At 34.4% G+C, this 24035-nt stretch overlaps 1 protein-coding gene across 4 annotated transcripts in view; it reads right to left on the bottom strand.

Annotated features, from left to right (window-relative positions):
- The window catches only part of CNTN5 (contactin 5), a 611453-nt gene that overhangs the window by 233814 nt on the left and 353604 nt on the right, over nucleotides 1–24035 (bottom strand). For all 4 annotated transcript variants that reach the window (XM_063148896.1, XM_063148898.1, XM_063148895.1 and 1 more), the window contains one exon: nucleotides 362–580. In XM_063148896.1, coding sequence (XP_063004966.1) covers nucleotides 362–580 — 219 coding nt within the window. The remainder of the gene's footprint in view (nucleotides 1–361; nucleotides 581–24035) is intronic.

Raw genomic sequence — 24035 nt, 5'->3', positions numbered from 1 at the left:
TTCATGTTTAATTTATATTACTGGCATTCATGATTAAATTAAAAGATTCCAAGGAGAAAAATTTGCTTAGATTTTACTACTAGATGAAATTGTGCTGTAATGGAGTTTCAAATCACTTGTTGGCTATTTTCATGTAGCAACACCTGCATAAAGCAATTCTGCATAGGAATCTTTAAGAAAGGATATTTTAACTGGTGACTTTAAGGCTGTTCTGAAGAGCCTAAAGGAAAGCAGCTCATTTCCTCCTTGTGACATTTGTTAAAATTCAAAATTGTGCCTGAGAAACACTGAAATAAGCTGACAAAAATACACTGATTTCGAAAAATGTTTGCAAGTTTTAGAGGGGAAAAGCTACACTTACCATCATGTTTGAAGGTCTCTGAGAAGTGGTAGAGGTTTGTTGGGGAGTGATAATGTTGTGTGGCTCCTCTCCAGCCTGGTGAAGATACACTTCCTAATGAAGGACTGCTTAATCGTGGTCTGTTCTTTGAATTAAATGAGGCTAAAGATGAACTACCAGATTTGATTCTTAGGATAGCAGCATATGATGTGGGGAGGCCAGGAACAGCTTCTGAATAATCTGGAAAAAAATCCAAAAATCCAACAAGATGTGAACACTCAATAGAGACTAAGTCTGTCACTTTGCAAAAGAATGTTTAGTTAAGCAGTAGAAAAGCAGAACAGTTTTATATATAAAAGGAGTGACAGAAACATACCAGGCTTGATGGGAGACTCAGCTTCTGAAAAGAATTGGGTAGCAGCATGGAGCTCTAAGAAAATTTCCCTGCAGCTTCACCACAATATAGAAATCAGGTATTCACTAAATTTCTTACTTATGGAAGCATGAGTTTTCAATGTTTTTAATTCCATTTATGTGACCCTGTAGTTCTATTTCATAGTGGAAAAGTGTCTGCCAGGCCACCATCTTTCCTTCACAGCCTTCCTTCCGCTTGTATGTGCAATGCAGAAACACTGACTGAAAATAAATGTGCTTTTCAATTCAACACTACTCTGCAAATCAAGCAGACTAGCTAAACGGGCCAAGAGTATCTGTATGCACAAATGCCTTCCCCAAAAACATACATATGCTAAAGTCACCTCCTCTGCTGTCTCTTCAACTTCTTTTTTTTTTTGCCTTTTCTGACTCTTAAAATTTCAGTGTTTACAAATATGAATAGTGCCCAAGTTTTCAGTCCCTTTGTGACATCAAATATAAAGAAAATAAATTACATTACAATAGATTAAAAACTGTAACTCAGGACCTGCAGGAACAAAGCAGGCAGAAGTATGCAACAATATTAAGGAGGTTAGAAGAACATTCAAAAAATATATTCGGAGATGAGCAAAGGGATCCAGACTGCATATCCAGTGCCTATGAAGTAACAGATCTTTTAGAGAACAATTGGAAGTGCCATGAAGAAAAAAAAAAAAATCACTGTTCTGTCATCTCTGCTGGTGATAAATATTTAAAAACCAGACATCCTTTTCACATTGACATAGCATGTAACATTTGCCATTTTTAGGCTGTGACTCTCCTTTTTGTTTGTGTATGTAACACAAAAAGCCACTCTAGTAAATAGGATTCAACAACAGTTAAATACTCCTGACAACTTCTTTTTGCTGAAATATTTTTTGTAGTCAGTTTTGTGAAATGAAGTTATTCTGTGCTGCCTCATCAAGTTAAGAAGACTGCAGTTCTTCTTCTGCTTAAAAATAACAAATGATTCTATAATTCTTTGTTATCTAGCAGAGTGTGGAACACTAATTCTGCAGTGGTAATCTCAGGGTTTGAAAGAAAAAAAGAATCTACAAGATCTCAGATGTTATGAATGCAAAGTACAATGGGAAGAAGGAGAAGGAAAGGATACAAAAGTCAGGTGATATGGTGAAAAGGTCCTGCAGCAATGCTACTGTTGCATAATCTGTTTTCTGCCCTTCTATGGTATAATTGCTTTGTTTGGCTGGATTAGCCATCAGTGTGAAATTTCACCCTGATTCCAGTTGTTTTGTCATGCTCATAGGGATACTGTATTTGAGTAAAGTTTTCCTTGTAAAACATAACTGGGAATGGTTAATAAATTATACATAAGGAAATATTTCATGTTTTGTTTACTGGAAGTCTGTAGCCTGTGATCGTGACTGACAACTACAGCAGAAAACACACTTACCTGAAAACAAAACTTACTTCCTAATTTGAACATTCATCTTCAGAGATTTAGACTTCTGAACTGCCTAGTTACAGTGCCTTAATTAGAATATATTTTTATTGGAGTACTATTTACAGTAAAATTATTCCTTTAATTTGGTTTGGATTAGACTTCTGAGATTTGGGAGTATAAATTTATATATTCCATTATTTAAGTATATAGTAGTTAAACTGCTGGAGAATTGATATTATTCTCTAATGTGCTTTTTTACTTTACCAGTCTACCCTAAAAATCCTTGAGAAATTTCATCAAAATTACTATGGGTAGTTCTCAAAATGCTGCTGCACTTGAGCTTCACTATGAAATTATGTTTTCCCTGGTCTCATTCTGAGAAACAAGTCAAGTATTTGGGATGAAACATCGAAAAGTTCCTTCAGCTGCATGACACAGATAAGGAAGATATAGGTCCAAATGGTAAGGATATAAAGCAACTAGAAACCAGCCACAATATCAGTGATTTGGGTTAGCCTTCATATTTCTTTGAAGTAGAACTATGAGATTTATAGTAATTTTAACAGTGGTATGACAGTTTTAAGATAGACTATTTCTTTTTAATTTTCTTAATGGATTTCCAACAGCAAACTGATATAGTTTTGGTAATTTTTAATGAATCTGTATGAATTCAATAAATTATTAATTCATCTCTTATTATTTCCATTACACACTGCTCTTCAGTCAATTGATCAGAATCAAGACAACAAGGAAAGCAACAGTGCCATAGGTAATAGACAGCCTGTCTTCCAATGATTACCAAGGGGTTTTCTTTGGTCTTAGAGAAAGCCATAAATATAAATGTCAAGATAATTTGAAAGAATTTTATTCCTGTAGTTTGTAATATCTATGTCTGATTAAATTCAACTTTATTTCATGTACGCTGTTGTGGCAGGACAAAGATTACTCTGAGGGAAAGGGGATCACAAGACAGCAAATGTTTACACAAGTTCCTTGGGTATAGTCCACAGGTGCAAATATAAACCACAAATACTACTCTGTTATATTTTATGGTTTGTTTTTAAAGGCACAGCATAGCTCAAAAAAGTTCAAATAATGGTACACAGTAATTTGACCAAAATGTATTCTTTCTTTAAAGAGAGAAAAGTGACAAGGAAAATTCATTGAATCAACCCCAACATTTCTTTGAAAACTGTCTTTGTAACATTTGAACTTTATAGAGAGTAAAGTATTCTGAATTTGGTGTGATGTTTTGTTTTCCTTTATTCCTTTTTTCTATAAGTGACTCCTGGTCAGTTACTAACTCATTGACATTTCTCGACTATCTAATTAAAATGTAGACTGTCTTATAATACTTGCAAATGTGACCTTCATTTGTGTATTTTTGCGAGCTAGCATGTTTAATCAAATGTCAGTAAGAATGATAACCCATTTTTTTCATTGTAACTTTTAATTACATTGTTTCAGTGCAAGTTTTCGGTCTTCTAAGCTTATGGAAATATGTGCATTCATTCTGTACAGTGGATTGTATCAGTGTTGCTCCTCATGTTTTTAAACAGACGTATATCTTCTGCTCTGGTCTGTGCATGCACATTGGTTTCCTCTTAGACTGCTCAATGACATGTAACTTGGAAATAACTTGGGAGGAGATGCAAAAATAGCAGAAATCTGTTGTTGATAAGATGTCCATACAAGTCATCTCCTATGAGAACTAGGAGCACTACTAAAACACAGTAAAATGTGAATAAGTAATACTTTTCTGATGAAATTGTAATAACTATAACAAAAAAGAACCCAAAGCAGACCCAGCAAAACACCAAAACCAAACAAAAACATGGACAAAAAACCTTCAACCAAAAGCCAATAAACCAAACACACACACACAAAATCCCTCAGAACTAAGTGGAAGCCAGTAGATTTCTCAAGAACTCGTTAGTTCATCTGACCCTCCTCTGTGTATTTCCTGCTGTGGTGGCTTAGTTTATCTGAGAGAGATTTTTTCTAAAGTTGCTGCTCTATCCCTCTTATCACTGAAAGCAATAGACAATGCAATATAATTGCATTTTCTACTGACATTGTCTATTGACATTGCATTGTCAAATTCAACAAAATCAAACAAACCATGTGATGGAAACTTTCACTGGAGACCTCTTTTTAAATATTTGGATTCTGGATGTCAGCACATAAGGTAATGAGGCTGGGCTCACTTTACAGGCAGTAGAAAGGAGGAGGAAAATGACATGTGATATGGTAGACAGTCTCAATAAATGGCTACTTCTTGCCACAGAATGTAAAGGAAAGTAAAATGAATAGCTAAGATGTCAAAATTTCAATGTTTCAGATCTCAGTTGTTTTAATCATAGAATTATAGACTCATAAATGTTGGAAAACTCCTCCAAGACAACTGAGCCCAACATTTGACTTATCACAGAGCAGCCAGACCATTGCACTAAGGCCTGTATCTAGTCATTTCTGGAACACCTCCAGAGACAGTGATTCCACCTCCTCCCTGGGCAATGCATGCCAATGCTTAAGCACCTTTCCAGCAAAGAAATTCTTTGTGATGTGCAATCTCTCTGATGCAGCTTGTGGTTATGTCCTCTTGTCCTGTCACTAGTTGCCTGGGAGAAGTGGCTGACCCTGATTTTGCAGCAACCTCCTTTCAGGGAGTTGCAGAGAGTGAAGGTACGCCCAGAGCCTCCTCTTCTCCAGTTCTCTCATCATAAATCAATCAAGCTTCATTTGCGTCTTTTCTGCTCAAAATATTTGTTTCTTCTGCAAAGGAGTGAAAAATCAAGAAATTTGAATTGTTTCCGTAGAAGCAGTGGGGGATGGCTTAGAAGCTGGAAGTTCTCAAGGAAAATATGTTGGTGATCCTCATCAGCCCTTTTCACCACAGATATGATAGCATGAGAAAGGGAGAAAATTATGTATGCAAGGTAGTCTTTCTTCAGGGAAAAATATATTTTTTGCCAGGTCTTTTGCAAAAATAAGTAAACCTTCAATCCAAAAATTGTTCTGTTGAGCTTTTCAGTAGTCCACTATTCAAGGAAGATGCATGATAATTTAACTTGAAAATCTGCAATAGCCTCTCATTTTATATAATTTGTCTTTTTCTTAGAAATCTGGTCATACAAGGCATCAAATTTAAGAACATAGGATACTGTAGACAGACATGGGAAAAAATAATTAGGGATATATTTTATTTTCCGTTAAAATAACAAAGAGGAAATGATTTGAAGACTTAAAACATTGACTCAGAGATGGTAAAGAATATTTCCAGCGGCTATTAGCAATTGAATCAACATCATTGGAATATTATACTGTTAGAGCTAATTTAAATGTCATGAATTTTTATGAGGAATTATTTTGAATAATATAAAGATGCTTTTGTATAGTTAGTCATTGCTTCCTTTCCTACTTGAAAAACAATCTATTTTTCATCTTACTTCCACTTCATCCTCATAATTCAGCAAGTAGATTACTCAATATCTGCCCAATTATTCCCACTTTGCATCCAACATATGACATACACCAGAGCAAACAAAATGTGCTTTAATACTGAACACCTTCTGCTAGAGAATGCTTCTGACTGCAGTAGTACAAATAATAATAGTAATGATATATTCCAATTATTGAACAGCATTTGTCCAAAGTAAAGTGATTCAGAACTGAAAAAAGTGCTTCGAGTTTATTGTCATATTTTTTCCTTTTGAAACACTTAATTTTGTCTCATTCAAAGCATGCTAATGTAATATACTGAATAAAATGAGCTGGGGTAAATAAAATGAGCTGCCATAGCATAGGCTTCAAACACAGTTGTTATGTTCAGTGAGTGTTTCGCACTTTTTTTTGAAAGTCACTGAAGTCATCTAATGAAAAGTGCTTTTTAGAAGTAAAAAATATAAAGCGTTTTGAAGACTTTTCTAATGATATTATTGAAGAAAAAATTCACTCCAAAGAATAGCAACAGACCCTTTATTATTTAGTGTATTCCATCTAGTTCAACATTTATTACTTCTGGTTTTTGCACTCAAAGACCAAAGGTGGATCTGACGCTTTACCACTGGGTGATTGTTTCTGCCTGTCTGTCTCATAAAAAGGAGTTTTAGGTCAGTTTTTCCTGAAAAATAAGACTTAAAGCAAACAGTGAAGATAGTTGAGGGGACCCAAATAATACAATCTAAGAATTAGCTTATTTTAAATACCTTTTGATCATTTACATCAAAGAGGAGTGCTATTGACTAGATGTAATTTGTTGACTGTATGAACATGTGTTTTAAGACACCTATGCAGGTTTGGTTTGTCCATTTTAAGATATACTTCACTGTAGTACTTCTTCAGGTGCTTTCCATATGATGTATTTCAGCCCAAACATGATACATATTCTCTATCAGGGAAGCACGGAGCATACTAATGTGAGATCTATAGATTAGCCTACACTGCATGCTTTTAATTGAAATCTTAACTTATTTTCCCCATGGCTGATGATCAGCAGAGTGAGCTGTCAATTTTGAATGTGAAGGGAGAACCTAGTGCTAAAGGTCAACTATTTCAGCACAAATCAATTAAACAAATTAGATGGAGAGAAATCCTTATTTATATCTCTTCCTTCCTGCAATGATATGCATATCAATGTTAGGGGGAAAAAATAATAGATCGATCCACAGCAAAGAAGAAATTTGTAACTGACTATTTTAATATAAAATGTAAATATAAAATAATTTGTCTGATTTATTAATACCATCAAGAAGCAGTCAAAATCCTAATAATCAATTAAGCAATCAATAAATCAATCAAAAAGGAAATAATTTAATGCAAGTTTTTCTTTTCTCTGTGATACACATCCGTACATATTATCCCAATTTGGTGTGTTTGTGTGTCCATTGGAAACACAGTCTTTAATAATCCCCTTTAAAAAATCTGTCTCCAGGTTAAAAGCTCTTTTTTTTGAGGCAGATAATATATTCTTCCCTACCCTTGGTTCCTCCTGTAGTTCTTTGTGGTTTGCTTTAATGTTTGCTAAATATTTTACAACACACTCTTTACCCTGGCTTGCATCTTTGAGACCTTTTTGTGGCTCAGTCTTCCCTTAGGAATCCTGTGAATTAATCACTGGATGTAGTGTCAGTGTAAACAGCTATTGCTAGCAATTAAACAGCTCTTACACACAGAGAGTGAAATTCATTCTCGTGCTCCGGACAAATAGTCTTGCAAAATGTTTCTTAAGTATTTTTTAATATTTAAAGTGGCACCTAGATCTACAGATTGTTAAGGAGGTAGTGGTTTATGTCACTTCTGAACTGTTTTTTAAAATAATAAAGAAAATAAAAATCTAAAAAATCCTCACCCTGTTATGATGGATATTGTTCCACTATCCTCCTGCATGGACACAACAGTGCCATGCAAATGTACATGCCAAAATGTGTCTCGTTTTCTTGTCTGAGATGAATAGAGATGAAATAGACATGAAAGACATAAAACCTTCAAAGCATCAAAAACTCCAGGATTTGCAATGAAATAGAGTGCACTGTGCAGGCATTTGTATTCTCACAGGGTAAATCTGTAACACAGGCACATCTGCACACTATGAACATCCCACAGTCTCTTCATAGGTTTCTTCATTCTTCTTTATTCATACTGGTTGGTTTTAACCACTGGACCTGGTGCCTGCTTGTGTGCATTTCCAACCGCAAGCCTGTTCTGGTGGTGACCCTGGCCCCCTCAGTGAAGTGTTTGCAAATTCAAAGGAAAGCCATCAAAAGGATGCAGGCAGACTAGCAGCTCCTTGAAGGACACAGAGAATTGAGCTGTTCCTACGGTCCTTTACAATGAGAAAAAGAGAGGCTGTACAGGTGATCTCCAACAAAGAGTGAATTATTTCAAGATAGTAATAGGAACACTAGTATAATTTCCAAACACAACTGTTCTGTCACACAGAATACCTGATAAGTGTAGTTTAGTAATTAGCTAGCTGGTGGTTTCCTAAAGTTTAGAAATGAAGACTTTAATTTTCAAGTTCAGCAACAGGTTTTAGGGATGTGAGGCTATTTGGAGTAATGTTGCTTTTTCAATAACTTTTAGAAATTGAAGGATCTATTTTAGAGGTGTCAAAAATGTCAATAACATATAGGTGCCATATATGTTTATGGTAATTTGCAATTATTGTTCTTATATATACATATTATAAAAAGTTTAGCCTATTTGAGCAAACTGGACCAGGTATTACATAAATTTCCAGTGGCTAAGAATAATGCTTAGCATGGAAGAGGGAAATTATGTGTTACATCTAAAAAGTAGGCAGATTGTAACTGCTTTACATATTATAAATACAAGTAAAAGATCTCAGCACTACAGAGAAACCTCACAATTTTATTCTACAGGGTGTTTGAAGGAGAATGGAGGTCTGCATTCTTAAATGAAGGGCCACATTCAAAATGATATGACAATATCATAACACAGCCCAAGGAAATACCCTGTAACATCATTCCATCCAGCAGTGGGCAGCCACACACCTCTTTTTAGACTAGTCAATGACTTGTTACAGCTCCAAAGAAATTATTGTGAGTTCTTTGCCTCATGTCTCAGTAAAGTCATCCTGAAGAGTTAAAATTAAGAATTAAAAAGAAGAAATACATGATATTTATGAAATTGGAATAAAAGCATGTTTTCTTATTACTGACAGCAACAAAAGGTCTAAAAATAAAATTAATCTGGCAAACAAAATCATTATAAATTTTTATGCAGAATTTTAATAAAATCTATAAATGTATTAGAAAAAGCTATGTGAAAAACAAATAATCTGTAAGCATTGGCACTGTAGCAGACGCAATTTTACTGCAGTTGGTCCAGCACTGAAAAAGCACGACAGACACACTTGGCCTCTACATGTACATCAGGTGAATAAGCAATGAAAATGCAAAATACAGCAGAAAAAAATCAGCAGAGTTGAATTTAGAAGTCAACACAGAGGACTTTTCTAAAACAATCAGACTCACATTTCAAAGTAGCATTATTTGGTCAAGGACTCACAGGAGTACACAGAGGAAACAGTAAGAAAACACTTGCCTTGTTTTGAATTGTTTTGGATTTATAGCTGATTTCCATTTCAAAAGTAGTTTCAAATATATAGACATGGAATATAGCTGGAATTTTTAAATAAAATAATTTTGAAATCAATCAAGTTTGACTAAAATGTAGATATCTTTCAAAGAGAATTAATAATAGTTCTTTCCACTACAACCTAATTTACTACTGTCATATAAGTAAATTTTTAAGTATGAATAACACTGAACAGAAAGATTTATTCTAAATCATCTATTTGGTATATGGAACTTTACTGTAAACACAGTTAGTGTGCCTGTTTTGAAGCCTGAGGTTATAGCTTTCATTTCAAAATCCTCTCCATAAAGAAAAGATAGTGAATCAGTAAGCCTTGTCATTTCAAGGGAATTTGCATTCTGAGGGTTTTATGTTCCCATCTATGGTTTTGCATACCTAAACGACAATGAATGTCAATCATCACAGAGAAAAATCTCTGCTTACCTGAAATTTCTCTTTCTTTGAAATAATTAAGTTTAGAGAACTGTTATACTGAGAGGTTTCAGCTAGTGTAGCACAGAGTCAGACAATGGCGATCAGTCACAAGTAGGGAGGGCATATTTTGGGACATATTTCCAGACACATGATTTCTAGAGCCAAAGTATTTCTATCCAGTTTTGATGCAAAGTAGCTTGAGGGGAGAAAGGTACAATAACTTCTAATGAAGCATAGGGGAAATTCAACTGTGCAATAACATAATAAAATCTTTCTTAGCTTAGTTCCAATCTCTATTTATCTCTAAGGCAGGTTGAATTCGTGGTCCTAATTACTCAAGAAAGTCAACTTCATGTAACTTTCTTTTATTTGCTCTCACACTGGAGTCCACAGATCTATGACAATAGAACCTCCACCGCAGTACACACGGGTCACCTATGGCATAATTCTGACACATTGGTTTCCTAATTTTAGCAAGGAAAACCTATATTTCTAGTATGTACTTCTTACATATGGGTAATTTAGAATTTGTGTTTTCTGCTAAGCAGACAGAGATTTCTGTTTTGGGACCTTTGAACATTTACACAGCCCAAAGGTAAATTTCAGAATTGTCACCATCATCCTGTGTACTCAGATTTCAAAATTTTGCAAACTCCCTTTGAAAAAGGTCTTCACTCAGTGGTCAAACAATGTTTTAGATTACTAATGTGTCTTGCATCAGAAATACAGGCAGTTCCTAGACGTACTTTTAAAATTTTATTATTGTGTGAAAAAGGTTTGCATTATTGACAGTTACTGTTTTAATATTTGATTCTTAAACTTTATTTGAGCTGCTGGCCCTCTTGTTTTACCAGAAAATATCATAAAGGCACATCTGGAAGGATTCAAATATATATTTTTCTTCATGTCTTTTTAATTAATTTTATATCCCTTGTGTATAAATGAGTAGAACTAGATCCTAAGTATTATCTCCCTAAGGCCTTCCATGAGGACAAACAAAAAAAAAAGTGATATTTTATTATTCATTTGTTTACATTTTTGTAATTTCCTCTAGAAGGAGGGAACTTAAGCAGAGAAATTTTAGAGCATGCAACTGGCTCTCTAATTTTCCCTAGCCTGAACCTTTTTGCTTCCTTTGTTACAATTTAACATTTTTGAGAGGCTCTCTCAAAGGGAGCGAAAGCTCTTATCCTTGGTGCTGTGTGGAAACTGTGTGGGTCAGATATTTCTATGCCTGTGCTTTTTAGCTGTCAACATAGGATGCAAATTGAATTTCTGAAAGCCTTGGTAGGCAGCAGCAAGGAAGGACTGTTTCTTTCAAGTGTCATTTAAGAACAACTTATGCCGGATTTCTTCATCCTCCATCCTTTGTCTTCTGTCAGAGAACTTCTGGGATGCAGAAAGTTAGTGGGAATAAACATTATGGTCTGATCCTGTGGGCAGCAGAATCAGAGGTTCATTCATTTCTTGTGCTGTTTAACAAGATTTGCATTTATCCAACTGTTTCAATCTCCATTATTTCTTCAAAGGCAGAAGCGAGGAGGTCCTCTGAAACTGAAAATTCTTGTTCATTCTGCCTAAGCTAGGAGACTTGAAAATACAACTTTTTGAAATGTGAGAGTGTCTTATGTTTATGCTCATTATTAGCCAGTGGAATCATATATGAAGGCAAATCTCTGCAGGATTTTAAACTTCAATATTACTTTTATTTTTTTTATCTTCTCACATTCCCCATAGATGACTGACACCAAACAGCATTGGAAGCAAGAAAAGAAAGAGAATAAATAAATAGAGGAGAGAAACTGTCAAATTTTAGGTTATGGAAGATACATAGACTTAAGAAGAAAATGAAAGTGGCTCAGTTTTGTCTCTCCCCTCTGCAATTCACAAAAATCACTTTATTCCTGCCAACAGAGTAGAGCAGAAGGGAATATTGAACACATGAAGAGAATCAGAAAATCTGATATAGTGAAAGCAGAGAAGTTAAAAGAATCACAGTATATTGATGAGAGCTGCAATAAAGATTAAAATCTGTCTGGATACATTTGTAACTGTCCTATAACTGGCAACAACAGAAACAGGAACAAGATACACAGGCACCAGCATAGTATCCCTAGAGTTAATAAATAATTATATGGACAAGATTGCACCCAGACCATGAATACAGGTGAGCAAATAATTCTAAAAAGTATCAAATTCTATGCCCGCAGATATACTGTATTGTACTTGGCAAAAACACCTGCTTTTTTTGTAGAATCAGATATGGCCATTAGGTTATTGATGAGCACTCACTAACACAGCAAAAAATAAATATCAGCTGCTGCTATTACTTTAACCTCTAAAAATACATGGCTCAGACTAAAAAAATAACACCAGCTCTCTTGTGCTTAGTAATTTAAATCATTGCTTGACCTTTGAATGAAAACCTTTTTCTAAAGGAGTTTGCAAAATTTTGAAATCTGAATACACAAGACAATGGTGACAATTCTGAAATTTACCTATGGGCTGTGTAAATGTTCAAAGGTCCCAAAACAGAAATCTCTGTCTCTTGGGAAGACAACACCAATTTTTCCATATAGACATTGCAGAAGAAAAGAAAGGTCTCTTGCTTGTGTACATCGCTATATTTGTAGTAAGATTTTCCACCAGTTTTTCTTCAAAAAATCTCTTTGCAAAGACGTCTGCACCAGGTTATTGTTACAATTACACTGAGACAGCTGAGCTTACATCCAGCACGGCTACAGAGTTGATTGAGAGCAGAAATGCCCAACAATGACCTTTACTGGGAACTTACTTCTGTAGAGCTTACAAAACCCCACTCCATCCTTCTTACTACTTATTTGCTATCTCCTTTTTCCAAACCAAATCACTACTAGCAAAACCCTGAGGCAGGAGCATTGAACTAGATGATTTTTAAAAGCACTTCTCAACAAAAATCATTCTGTGATTCTAGAAAGAGAAGATGGTCAAAGATTCAAAGATTTCTGATTAGATGGGCGGACAAAGAAGAATCATGTACAACATGACTAACTAACTCAGGCTTCCAGAAGAACCAAGCATCAGTGCTAATTTTGCTTGAGATTTTGGTGTATTTATTAATGGGTTCTAGAGAATACATTGATCCCAGACAAAAACTGAGGGCTGTGATGACATGGAGGATATTTATGGAAAGCTGTTCAATTTTTATAGGCCATATGAAAGCATCATTAATGGCTCTGAAGCAGTCGATTGGTATCACTTCAAGAATGCATCAATGCATCAGCTAAAGGAAAAATTTCCTGATAAAAGGGTAGCAGAAATAATTTTTTCTACTTTTTTTTTTTTTTTACACCATTAAAATACAATCAGAAACTGTCTTTTACTATTATCCTGTAGGTCTTCAATTCTCTCTATAGTAATCCAGATTTTTCATGATTTAGTAAATTGTGTGTTTGCCAATAATACCAACACTCATGAAGAGTAATAACCCAATAGATTACAGGACATGTTTTTTCATTTCCTCTGGACTGTTCCTGCAAGTCAGGTTTTGGATGCTTATGAACTTGCTTTATGAACTTGCTGTGGCAATAAAAGTCCAAGTTTGAAAAGATGAAATAACACAAAATAGTCTGAAATAAATAAATCTGAAAACTCTCCCTTTCAGTATATGAATTGTAGCAGGTAGGACTGTCACCATGTAAGGAGCTGTTCATAAAAACCTGAGGTCAATTTTTCTGCAGAAAATGTTCCTAAGGATATAAGTTTCCATCTAGAAGAAAAAGAGCGTCCTTTTGGTCATACTGCTCAGCTTTCCACCCACAGTTCACCTGTTTATTCTGGAGTTTTAAAATAATTTTCTTTTAAGTATTGCTTAATCAGGAGACCTATTTACCAAAGTGAAAAAAAATACATTGCCATATCAATTGGGAAAGATTTTTTTCTGAAATACAATTGATACAATTGGAGTGAAAAGCATCCTAGAATACCTGGCATTCACATAATATATGTGAGATACCTGTTCATGCCCCTGTTCATTTTAATTTTCAGATCAATCTTTACTAAACATAAAAGAAAGACTGATTCTAGAATTCAGCATAGAGAGCATTCCCTTGTGCTATAAAAATTATAGGTTAAAGACCCTGCTGCAATTAATATTTAGTTATTTACAGAGGTGGAAGAAGTAATTGGAACATCTAGACTCCTGCGTGAGAGTTCACTGATAACCTATTTTGGTGTTTAGGAAGCTCCCCTGTGATTGGGAAGATTGAGGTTCAAACTCCGGAAAAGCATAAATTGAATCTAATCAGCAAATACTCAATACGCATTTTAAACACTAAGTGTCTGAATATTATCATTGTGAGCTTAGAGCTTGGATTTAATCTCAGATTGCTTTTCACAGATAGGGCCAGGAACCTCATTTTAATAATAAAATTTTAAAGAAATGCTTAATCCATTCTTTCTCAAATGAGAACCTATAAAAACATTTACTACACTCAGAGATTTACTACTTGATGAAAAGAACAAAATAATCAAATCTCAAATAACTACTGTATATGTATATAATACAAAAATCCATGGTGCAGGATTTAGGTGGAGTATATTAAATCCACATCCAGTGAGTACCAATTGAGTGTTTACACAAACACTACCTTTTTTGAAGAAGTGGCTTCCACTTGGTGGAAATTATGCATATGTGCTGTGGATTTCTAAACATCTTCAGACCTTTCCAAAAGTAGGAATTTTTATTCTGCCTGTAGGTCATGTAAGAGACTGCAGGGTTATGGCACCGCTTTGCAAGAGTCTGATTCATGTCAATGTGTTTCTGACTCTCATGGGCTCTTAAGATTCTCTGCATGGCAAAAAGGAATCTGCAGCTACCAAGGACTAGAAACCTTTCATACCCATAAAGATAAGCTGAAGGCATTTGAAACATGCTGTCTTCAAGGAAAACTCTAGTTAGGTACTGGTGGTATTTTATTTTAGCAACATAAATTAATGAAAATATAATATAAATAAGCAAATATTTATCTGACATAAAGAACATCACTGACTATATTTTTCTAAATTTCCATCTTGTATGTAAGTAATATAAATATATGGTTTTGTGGGACAATGACAGTGTAAGAGCATGTACATTGTAACATCTAACTACTACCCACATAAAGCCACTAAAGCGCCTTCAAGTAACTGCAAAAATCTACAGTTTATGAAGAGTTTTTTGCACTTTTTCTTCATCAGCCCACACTATAAAACAGTATTTTGCTCAATGTCTCAGACATCAATATATTTCCCAATTAAACAAAACTTATTATTCTGTGGAGCTTTCTTGTTTTGAGGAGGTTGTAATCTGATTTTTAGATATGATCCCACCATTGTAGCCGCATGCTGCTACATTATTCCATATGCCCATACAATGCAATTTTCACATCTTGATGCCTTGTGAAGGCTGACCTAAAACAGGGACTAGACAGAACTAAAAAATAAAACAGGTATTTATTAGAAGGCTTCAATGGATACACCTTGGGCAGTACAAGAGCCCAGACAGGGCTAAGTTCAACCCAAAATGGTCACAAAATGGATGACTGGTCATGAGGTCTCACACTTTTGTAAGTTCTGGTCCATTAGGATATTGGAGCTAATTGTCCAATGATAGTTTTAGCCCATGAAGTTCCATCCTTCTTATTTTTCTGTCTTCAGTCCACCGTTGTTATGCTGTTGGGACTGAAATTTGGATCATTTGTCCTTGGTCCCCAGCTAGAGAAGGAATTGTTTTGTCAACCTACTCTGTGAAGAGAGCTTACTATCCCCTAATATGAAGCTCAGAACTACATAATAAAGCAGTACAGAATCTGAAAAATATGAAAGTTAAAACCTGAGGCATCAATCGTAGTTGCACTTGTCTCTAATGTTTTAAAATCAACTACCTTCAAAAGAAACAAACAAAAAAAACCCCACTAAAATAAAGATTAGTTATGTGTATTTTTAAGCACAATTTTTTTACAGTTCCAGAAAAAGAGAAAGGAAGCAATTTGCTTCTCTTAGCTTCCAAAATCAGAACCAGAGGCACCTTATGACTCATTCACCTCTGCAGAATAATGTCAAACAAATAGTACTGAAGTCGTTGCAGACTATTTTAACTGTCTTAAGTAGACAAACTACTCAGAAAACTTTCTGAGAAAGCCATTGCATAGCAGCCCTGTTTTCCCAGCACAATTATGAGAGCTTGATGTCACACACAGAATTAACAAAAATTACGTTTCTTTTGATGGATGCATAAGAGTTTTGAAGTTTTAATATGTCATTTGCTTGATAAAATATTAGATACCAGGATGTTAATGAAACAATGAAAGACATCCAACTTTTTCAAATAGGTTCCAATTTCTCATCCAAAGGACAGAAATTGACCTTTCACTAGCAAGCAGTAATCCCATTGTGTAAACTGAAAATAGACTTTGTAATTAGAAGGCCAAGTAATAGTGTTTGCTGATGCAAATGCAAATCCTTTTTTAAGTCAGTGAAACAAAGCTTGGTTGTCCCTGAATGATTTTTGATAAAACTCTTTGGGTGACTCTACCCTTTGTTATTTAAAAGGACACCAGTCTTCACCCATCTTATTGCTTTATAATCTCCTAGTATCCTTGTATCTGTTGCACAGATCCAGCCACACAGTCATTTTCTGCCCTCTGTAGGGATCCTCCTATACTGAAATGCTCCTTCTAACATCAGCTGAATTAGCATTATAACTAATTTCTCCCACTAGCTCTAATCTTACAATAGGCACCCCACAGTTACTTCAAAATAAAATTCTGCAATATGGTTCATTTTAAAGACACACCTATATTTAAAAATAGGTTTAATGGAAAAGAGTATCTCGGGCAGATGACTCATTATTTCATAGATACAAATTGTAAAGTATGACATTACATAGAAAAATGTATGATGGGGCAAATCTTTTAAGAGAGACTAATCCATTGTAATCAATAACATTTATTCACCCTTACGGAAAATGTATTTCTTCTAGCTTTTGTGACTTTCAATAATTTTATTTTTTTTACTCTGTTTTAGGACTAATTTTGACAAATATACAACTTGCTTGCTGCTGTAAGGGGGGGAATTTGTGTGTCCAAAGCTCAAATGGAGTTGAAGTTGGCCAGTACTGTGGGGGACAGTCTGAGCTCTCTGAGAAAGGAGAATAATGCTCCCAAGAGTAGCAGCTCTCATGTTCATACATACATACAACACAAACTGAGGAGAACCCAAATGCAGTTAACAGTCTGAACACCTGTTTATTTCAACCAGCTCTTCTGGTTACACTGAAATAGGAATTTCTGTATTGTAAGTCTTACTAAAAGAAGAAATGTAAGAGGCAATATAAACCCCTGGCTCTGTATGCCAGCTCATAATACAAAGCAGTTGTCCATTGGTGGATTTATGTCATGTTTGATTTTTAGGTCATGATTCAGGTGGTCTGTCTCCATGTTAGAAATATTTTATCTTTTATAATAATTTCCTTCATATAAGAATACTCTGTAGCATTTCTGAAAAATGCAATGAAAATCGCATTTCGAAAGTGCTGAATGGAGATTGTCTCTGAAGCACAATGTGATGACAGCTGAGCAGCATAAGCCAGGACTAATGTCAAAATGTTAGGGCAGGAAGAAAAAGACGTATTGGTTTTTTGTCTAAGTACAGCCTTCTGTATTGGAAACATCACACAGAGATGGGCAGCCTGGCAGAGAGGTTTTGTCAGCCTGAAAGGATATTCCTCATGTAAATTTGACAAAAGACTGGCACTTCAGAGTAGAAACTTTCCATAAAATAAAATATTTCATAACTATTTTCAGAGCACTGATTATGTCAAAAAGCATATTTTGGCTAGGCAGGCAAGTAAAGGTATGTGGAAGTTTAAAATATCATGATTTTAAAACTATTACAGCTGTTCATCAGGTGATAGTTTCCTCACTGACAGTATAAAACTGATCAGCAGTTATTTTAAAAATAAGAAACTAATCTGCTAGTAATCTACCCAGAAAATGTTTTGAGCATCTGTTTTATTTGCAATTCTTCTGTATGTAATAATATTTTTATAAATTTTGCAGTGAATAAAAATGAAAAAGGGGGAAGAGTTTTAAACTGGAAAGTAGCTGTTAGGAAGAAATTCTTCACTGTGAGGGTTGTGGGACACTGGAAAAAGTTGCCCAGAGAAGTCATGGATGCCCCATCCCTGGAAATGTTCAAGGCTGCATTGGATGGAGCTCTGATCAAACCAGTCTATCAGAAGGTGCCAAGCAGAAAGGCTGAAATTAGATGATGTTTAAGGTCCCTTGCAACCTAAATTGTTCTATAATTCTATGAAATTTCATGCAAGCAGACTGGATATTCAATACTGAGGAGCTATGTCTCTCTTTCAAGGTAAATTCTAGTTTTCTTATGCAGGCAAAGTTCCAAAATATAATTAATTCCAAAGAAAGACGTGTTATTCTATAATAACTCCTCTAGACTAATAACTCCTCCTAGTAACAACTAGCCTGTGTTCAAAGCCTTAACTTTATATTTTGACTAAGAATTTGCAAAATAAATCTTATATAAATGGGAAATACTTAATTAATTTGTAGTTTCTTCATGGGTCAATATTCCTGCACTAGGCTTACAAGGATTTACCAGCAGGTAGAATAGAGAAAGTTGGGTAGGTCTTCATGAAACCTGGCTGCACTTCATGTCATATCTAATATCTAATATTCTAGGTTGGTACAGAAATTTACCCAAATCATTGCTAAACTTAATTTAGTGAAAGCAGAGAAATTTTGGTTGAAGATCAGATAGCAGATATAGGACATGACCAGCAAAAAAAAACCAAAAACTTGAGCTGTTCAGATCAGTCCTAAAGAACAAAGGTCAAAGAAAAAAGGTTTGAGATATTTTTGTCTGAACTCTGGTATGTCAGTCATACTGTATGCATACAAAATTCACATGATTAGAAAGAGATGATGCCTTAATTCTTCAGAGTTCTATATTTTAAAATTATAGCTTATTGCAGTATGTTGTGTTCAAAACTGCTTTTAAAACTTTTAATTTCTTTTTCATACAAATCTGCTCTGAAATAATTATAAGTAAGTGTTTTATAATCAGATTTCACTGGAAAATGTCACTGTCAGAAATTCCTGGTTATTAAAGGAAGGAGTGGCATGCTATACACCATCTGTAGTTAGCGCTCAGCAAAAGGTTTCTTTGAGCAATGCAACTTCTCTTTTTGTCTTGGAATACTTCTGCAAACAAATACTGGTTTTCTTATGTATATTTTTCAGGGTTTTTATTCTTCAAATATGATTAAAAGAAGACAAAAGAAGACAATTTTTCATGTTTGGTCCTGGGGTTGGAAACCTAAGTGTGATAATTCATCTGGGCCTGATCACATGCATACACATTTCATTTCCTTGGCTATATTCAGAAATTGATGATTTCAGAAGTTCAACAGTGCTGTATAGAGCTAGAATTCTGCTTTTTTGGACTATTCAGAACTGTAGCCTTTTGAATGTTCCCAGGGCCAAGTTTGCAGGCTAGTAGCAGTTAGACACTTAACCATTCACCAGAAAGATGCAGCAAAAGACAGCGTTACTGCAGCTTGCGAATACACACTACACACAATCTTTTGGAAATCACACTGTTTTCATCACAAAAATTTCTTTTTTTTTTTTTCATAAAGAACATAATTAATAACAAGACAATGAAAAATAGGAATCAATATGGTTCATTCTTGTTGCATATAGGTAAAGCCTTATCAAATAATGGCCTCGTTACCCTTGTAGAATCACGGCTCAGACTGGCTACTTTGGCTAAGCAGAAAAGAACTATAGGAAAGTGACTCAGCTGAATTGCAGGTAGAAAAAACAAATTATATAACCATTATGTGTTCCCATTGTGGTTTATAGTGATTGGTTGGATTATGTTTGTTATGTTTTAAAACTGTGAAACTGATAATTGGCTAACTAACTGATAATTGGCTAAAGACCAGGCTTCTGCAATAAAGTGACTCTCCTTCACACCGGCCTGGGGATTGTGTGCTGTTCTGCTTCATACACCTTGCTGTGTAGTGAGAAGGAATTATCTGACAAAGTTTATGACAAGAGCACAGAGGAGAAAACAAACAGTTTTTGACTTCAGTTTCTTTGGGTTTTTTTCCTTTCTTTTTTTTTCTTTTTCCTTTCTTTTTTTTTTTTTTTTTTTTTCCTGTCAGTACATGTTTGCAGGCTTTTTTGGTCTACTGTCACAGAGCTTGGAGGAGCTCAGTGGTCTCTGAAACTTCTCTTTCTCTGTCCATCCTGGCAGAAATAGCTAAAATGGTGATAAAATAAATAATAAACCCAGAAATAGCAGCCAAATTCTTTCTCTGCTTTGTTCCTTTGAGGGCTGTGCCTTAAATCTCCACACCATTTTTATTTCCAGCAGGGGCACGCTCCAGTTTCTCTACACCTAACCCAAGAAGAGGTAACTGTATTTTTAAAACAGTAGAAAATAATACTCTGATAATGAATTTGCTAAACATGGTTTTTAAAAAAATTTTAAATCTGCTTTAAGGGGAACATTACCTGGACTTGGGCCACTTAAGTTTTTGCATTACTTGGTCAAAACATGTATGAGATGAGTGAAAATCTTAATATTAGACAAAATAAATAATCCAAGTGCAAAGCAATTTGCACAAATGTAAAATGTTCTCAAAATTGAGAGGAAAAAGATAAAATGAGAAACTATATATTCTTGTGAATGTCATGTACTTAGCAATAACACACAATACTTTAGGAATCTTTGTTAAGCTTCCTACTATAAATCATAGAAATAAGAAAAATAAGGATCAAAGAGGTGCCTCAGGAGACGTTATCACCTAATTGTATGCCTGGTGTATTTGTATTACCTAGAACTTATGCTTGAGCTACAGTGCAATACTGGTTGTAGGTAAAATGGAAAATTTGGAAAAAAGATTTAATCTTTTAGCTATTAAAAAATAATAAAAGCATAACAACTGCCTCACCTTTCCACTCCTTGTAAAATTATATCAGAAACACAGCAAATTTTCAGTGTAAATTTTCTGATTTAAGCTCTGTAATAGATCTCTTGAAGAAGTGACTCATGTGTCTAAGAAAGTTACATGCATTCTTTTTTCTCTTTTTTTTCTCCCTTTAGAAAACCTAATTCCAATTATATTTATTAAAACATCATCCTTATCTTGGAAGGAACTTGCTGTACAATGAAAGGTTCATATCTCAAGGCAGGATGATTTGTGAGAAGGGGTACAGAAAGGCCTTTTGTATTGTTACAGAGCTTGCACTTCAGAAAATGAGACTTACTCATACAGCAGTAGGAATAAAGATAACTTCTAATATAACCCAGGATACCCCATGGAAGTGAGTGAAAAAGAAATACACCTCCCTTTAAAAAGAAGTGAGTGTTCCTTGTGTGGCATATCTCAATGAAGGCATACTGCAGAAGTCAAAAGAACTTCAGATGGAAGAGAAAGAAGACATCAGTAGCACTGATGTCTCACCTGAGAAAACATGAAAATGTCCCTATTGGTATTCATGAGCTCAAAAGTAGACCTCAGGACTATGTGAATCTTTAGGCTGCACATTTTACACAGAACAGAAGTAATAACTTCAAGTTAATTATGCATTCTTTCCTGTGTGGGGGACAGGTCAAATGAAAAGTGTGAGAAAACCTGTTTTTCGAGACTACTTAGAGCAGTTCAAGGAATCCAGGACGACGCTCAAGTATTCATTTAGATAATAAGAAGAGGTTTTTCTCAGTTCAAGTATTACATATTGAATCATGTCATATTTTAAAAAACAAAGTTTTTTTTTTTAAGAAACCTCTAAAATAATTACCATTATATTTGCACTGAAAAGTTGGAGTAGATTATCAATTATGAATTATGCAAAAAGTGCATCTGACACTGTGTAGAAGCATTTATAAAAAAGCTGTTTTTTCCTATTATTTGATTATGAATGAAACATAAAGATCCATAACCATTCTCAGGAATTCAGTGCTTTTTAAGAAGCTTATTGATTATTTTTATTTTTGAATTATGCAATATATAGTGAAAAATTGGTATTTTAAAGTCTAGAACATTTCATTAAATTTCTAACTTAGTAGAATAAGTGCATTTGGTGTGTGATTCAGTGATGAATGCTGTAGAAAGTTGTGGAGGAATGCAGTTCAGAAAGTGCTTTTCCAGAGACACAGGTGATTTTCAAAAGATCTCTCTGCAAGTAACAAATCTGAATTTAAAGTTCTAATAAAAAATTGGAGAAAAGAAGTGAAAATGTCATTAAAATTGAGCTCATACAGTAAACAAGACCAAACTCTATTACTTCATGCATTTTTTCTGCCACTACTAATTACAAAACAAAAGCAGAAACTTTTTACTTTAGAGGAGGCAACTAAATATTTAAGTCGCGTAATTTTTGTGTTAAATCCATTTACTTTTTCAAAAGTAGAATTGCTGTGAAAAAGCCTTTCTTATCAGGCTAACATCACCCTAATTATTAAAAATGTTACACTGACTACACATGCAATTAAATATTTATTGAGATGTCTATTATCAATACTTATGGGCATCAATAAAGTACTGTCAAAAATTTTATTCAGTCAACAAATATTCTTCTATATTTAATTAATTTTAAATATGTGTATACTTGGTGCTGATGCTTTTGAAATTATGCTTATAGCTGGCCTTCAATTTTTCAATATATGTTTTTATTTAATAATGAAGTATTTTATTGAATAATTCAAGGATTTAAGTCATATTAAATTAGCATCACCATGTGCTGCACTTTCTTAATGTCATAGTGAAATAACATTACTGGTTTACAGAGACAAAATAACCTGGACTGCTTAATAAAAAATAAAAAATGTTTAACTCCATATATACTGTTTCCTTACCTAAGTATACACCTATTTTTCCTCAAATTCTAGACATTTGGCAAGATGGTAAACCTTACGTAACTAATTTTAGAGATGAAGTGGCATAAATGGTCTTCAAATATTAATGAACTTCTTGATATTAAATTATTTGAAAATCCAAGGACCTTAAGGAGAACAAAGGTCACTGTTAGTGATAAATATCCTTTCTTTTAGCGACTTTTGATTTAACAGCTTGAAAAAGGAACAAAACCAATACAACAAGGGAAAAAAATAACTCAGCCCTACAAGTAAGAAACAAGAATTGTTTCAAAGTTTCTAATATTAGTCACACCACACTGGAGCCTTTCTGCTTTAGTTTTCTATTTTTGGGAGGAAAGATGCCAGCTCTGTGTTGCTAAACTGTTTTTTATGAGTAAGAAACAGCATGAAAGACAGCAAATTTATTTACTGCAGGAATTAAAAATAAGTGCAATAAACTCCACTGTAGTTTTGAAATTTTCTTTAAAATTACCCACTACTACTACTACCAATATTTTCCTAGCTTTGCCTTTTAGAAATTTTCATGCGTTTCTTTTCAATTTTCATCATCAATGGTTCTTGTACAAAAAAAAGTTTGAATACATTCTAAGATCAGCACGGAACACTGAAATAATGACTAGCTTTTATGGCTAATTCCAATAACAGGAAAATCCATTAGTCTCTCTCTGCTTCAGCTTCATAATTTGTAATATTGGGATAATCTTGAAATTTTTCACAAGAAAATGTGTTAAACTCCATTAGTCTCCATGGAAAAACAAATAAGTATATCATCCATACTGAGAATAAATGCATGCTTAATCTTCATGACAAATATCACAAAAAGGCCAGTGTAGGGTGTTTTGGGCTCTGATGAGAGCAGTTTAAATACTGAGTCTTTTCGTTTCAACCGCAAAGACAGCAGTTTTTAAAAACCAATTTTTTCCATTTTTCCTTTCACAAATCTTTACATTAAAATTACAGACAACACTAAATGAGGCTGCTAAGAGCGTAATTTGTACCACAGGTAGGAGCTTTTCAATGCTGCTTTTGACCCACTTTGTATATCATCTAGATATCAAAGAGTTGCAGTGGGTTTTGTAGAAGTGCATTTACTTCACTTTAACAGTTTAAAAACCTGATCAGCAAAATTATTATAAACACTAGAATAACTTATGGCCTAGGGGAAAAGTCTGGCCTCATCCCACAGTGGGATGTTTTCCTCTCTCAAAGAAATGGTAGAACTTAAGTCCATTAAAGCATAGTACTGCTCAGCCATCTATCCCTGTGGTGCTGAGTTTGGGGTCCCAAATAAGAAAATTAAAATTAAAATCTTGGGAGTTCAGGGGATAATGATTTACACCCTTAGATTTTCTGAAGCAGGTGTGCAGCCTGCTGTTGAAGTTAATTACCAATCATTATCAGTGAAGC

This window comes from Melospiza melodia, chromosome 2, assembly GCF_035770615.1.
Source record: "Melospiza melodia melodia isolate bMelMel2 chromosome 2, bMelMel2.pri, whole genome shotgun sequence".
Lineage (NCBI taxonomy): Eukaryota > Metazoa > Chordata > Aves > Passeriformes > Passerellidae > Melospiza > Melospiza melodia.
Note: the sequence above shows the minus strand (reverse complement) of the source record. Positions and strands in the feature narration are given on the sequence as shown.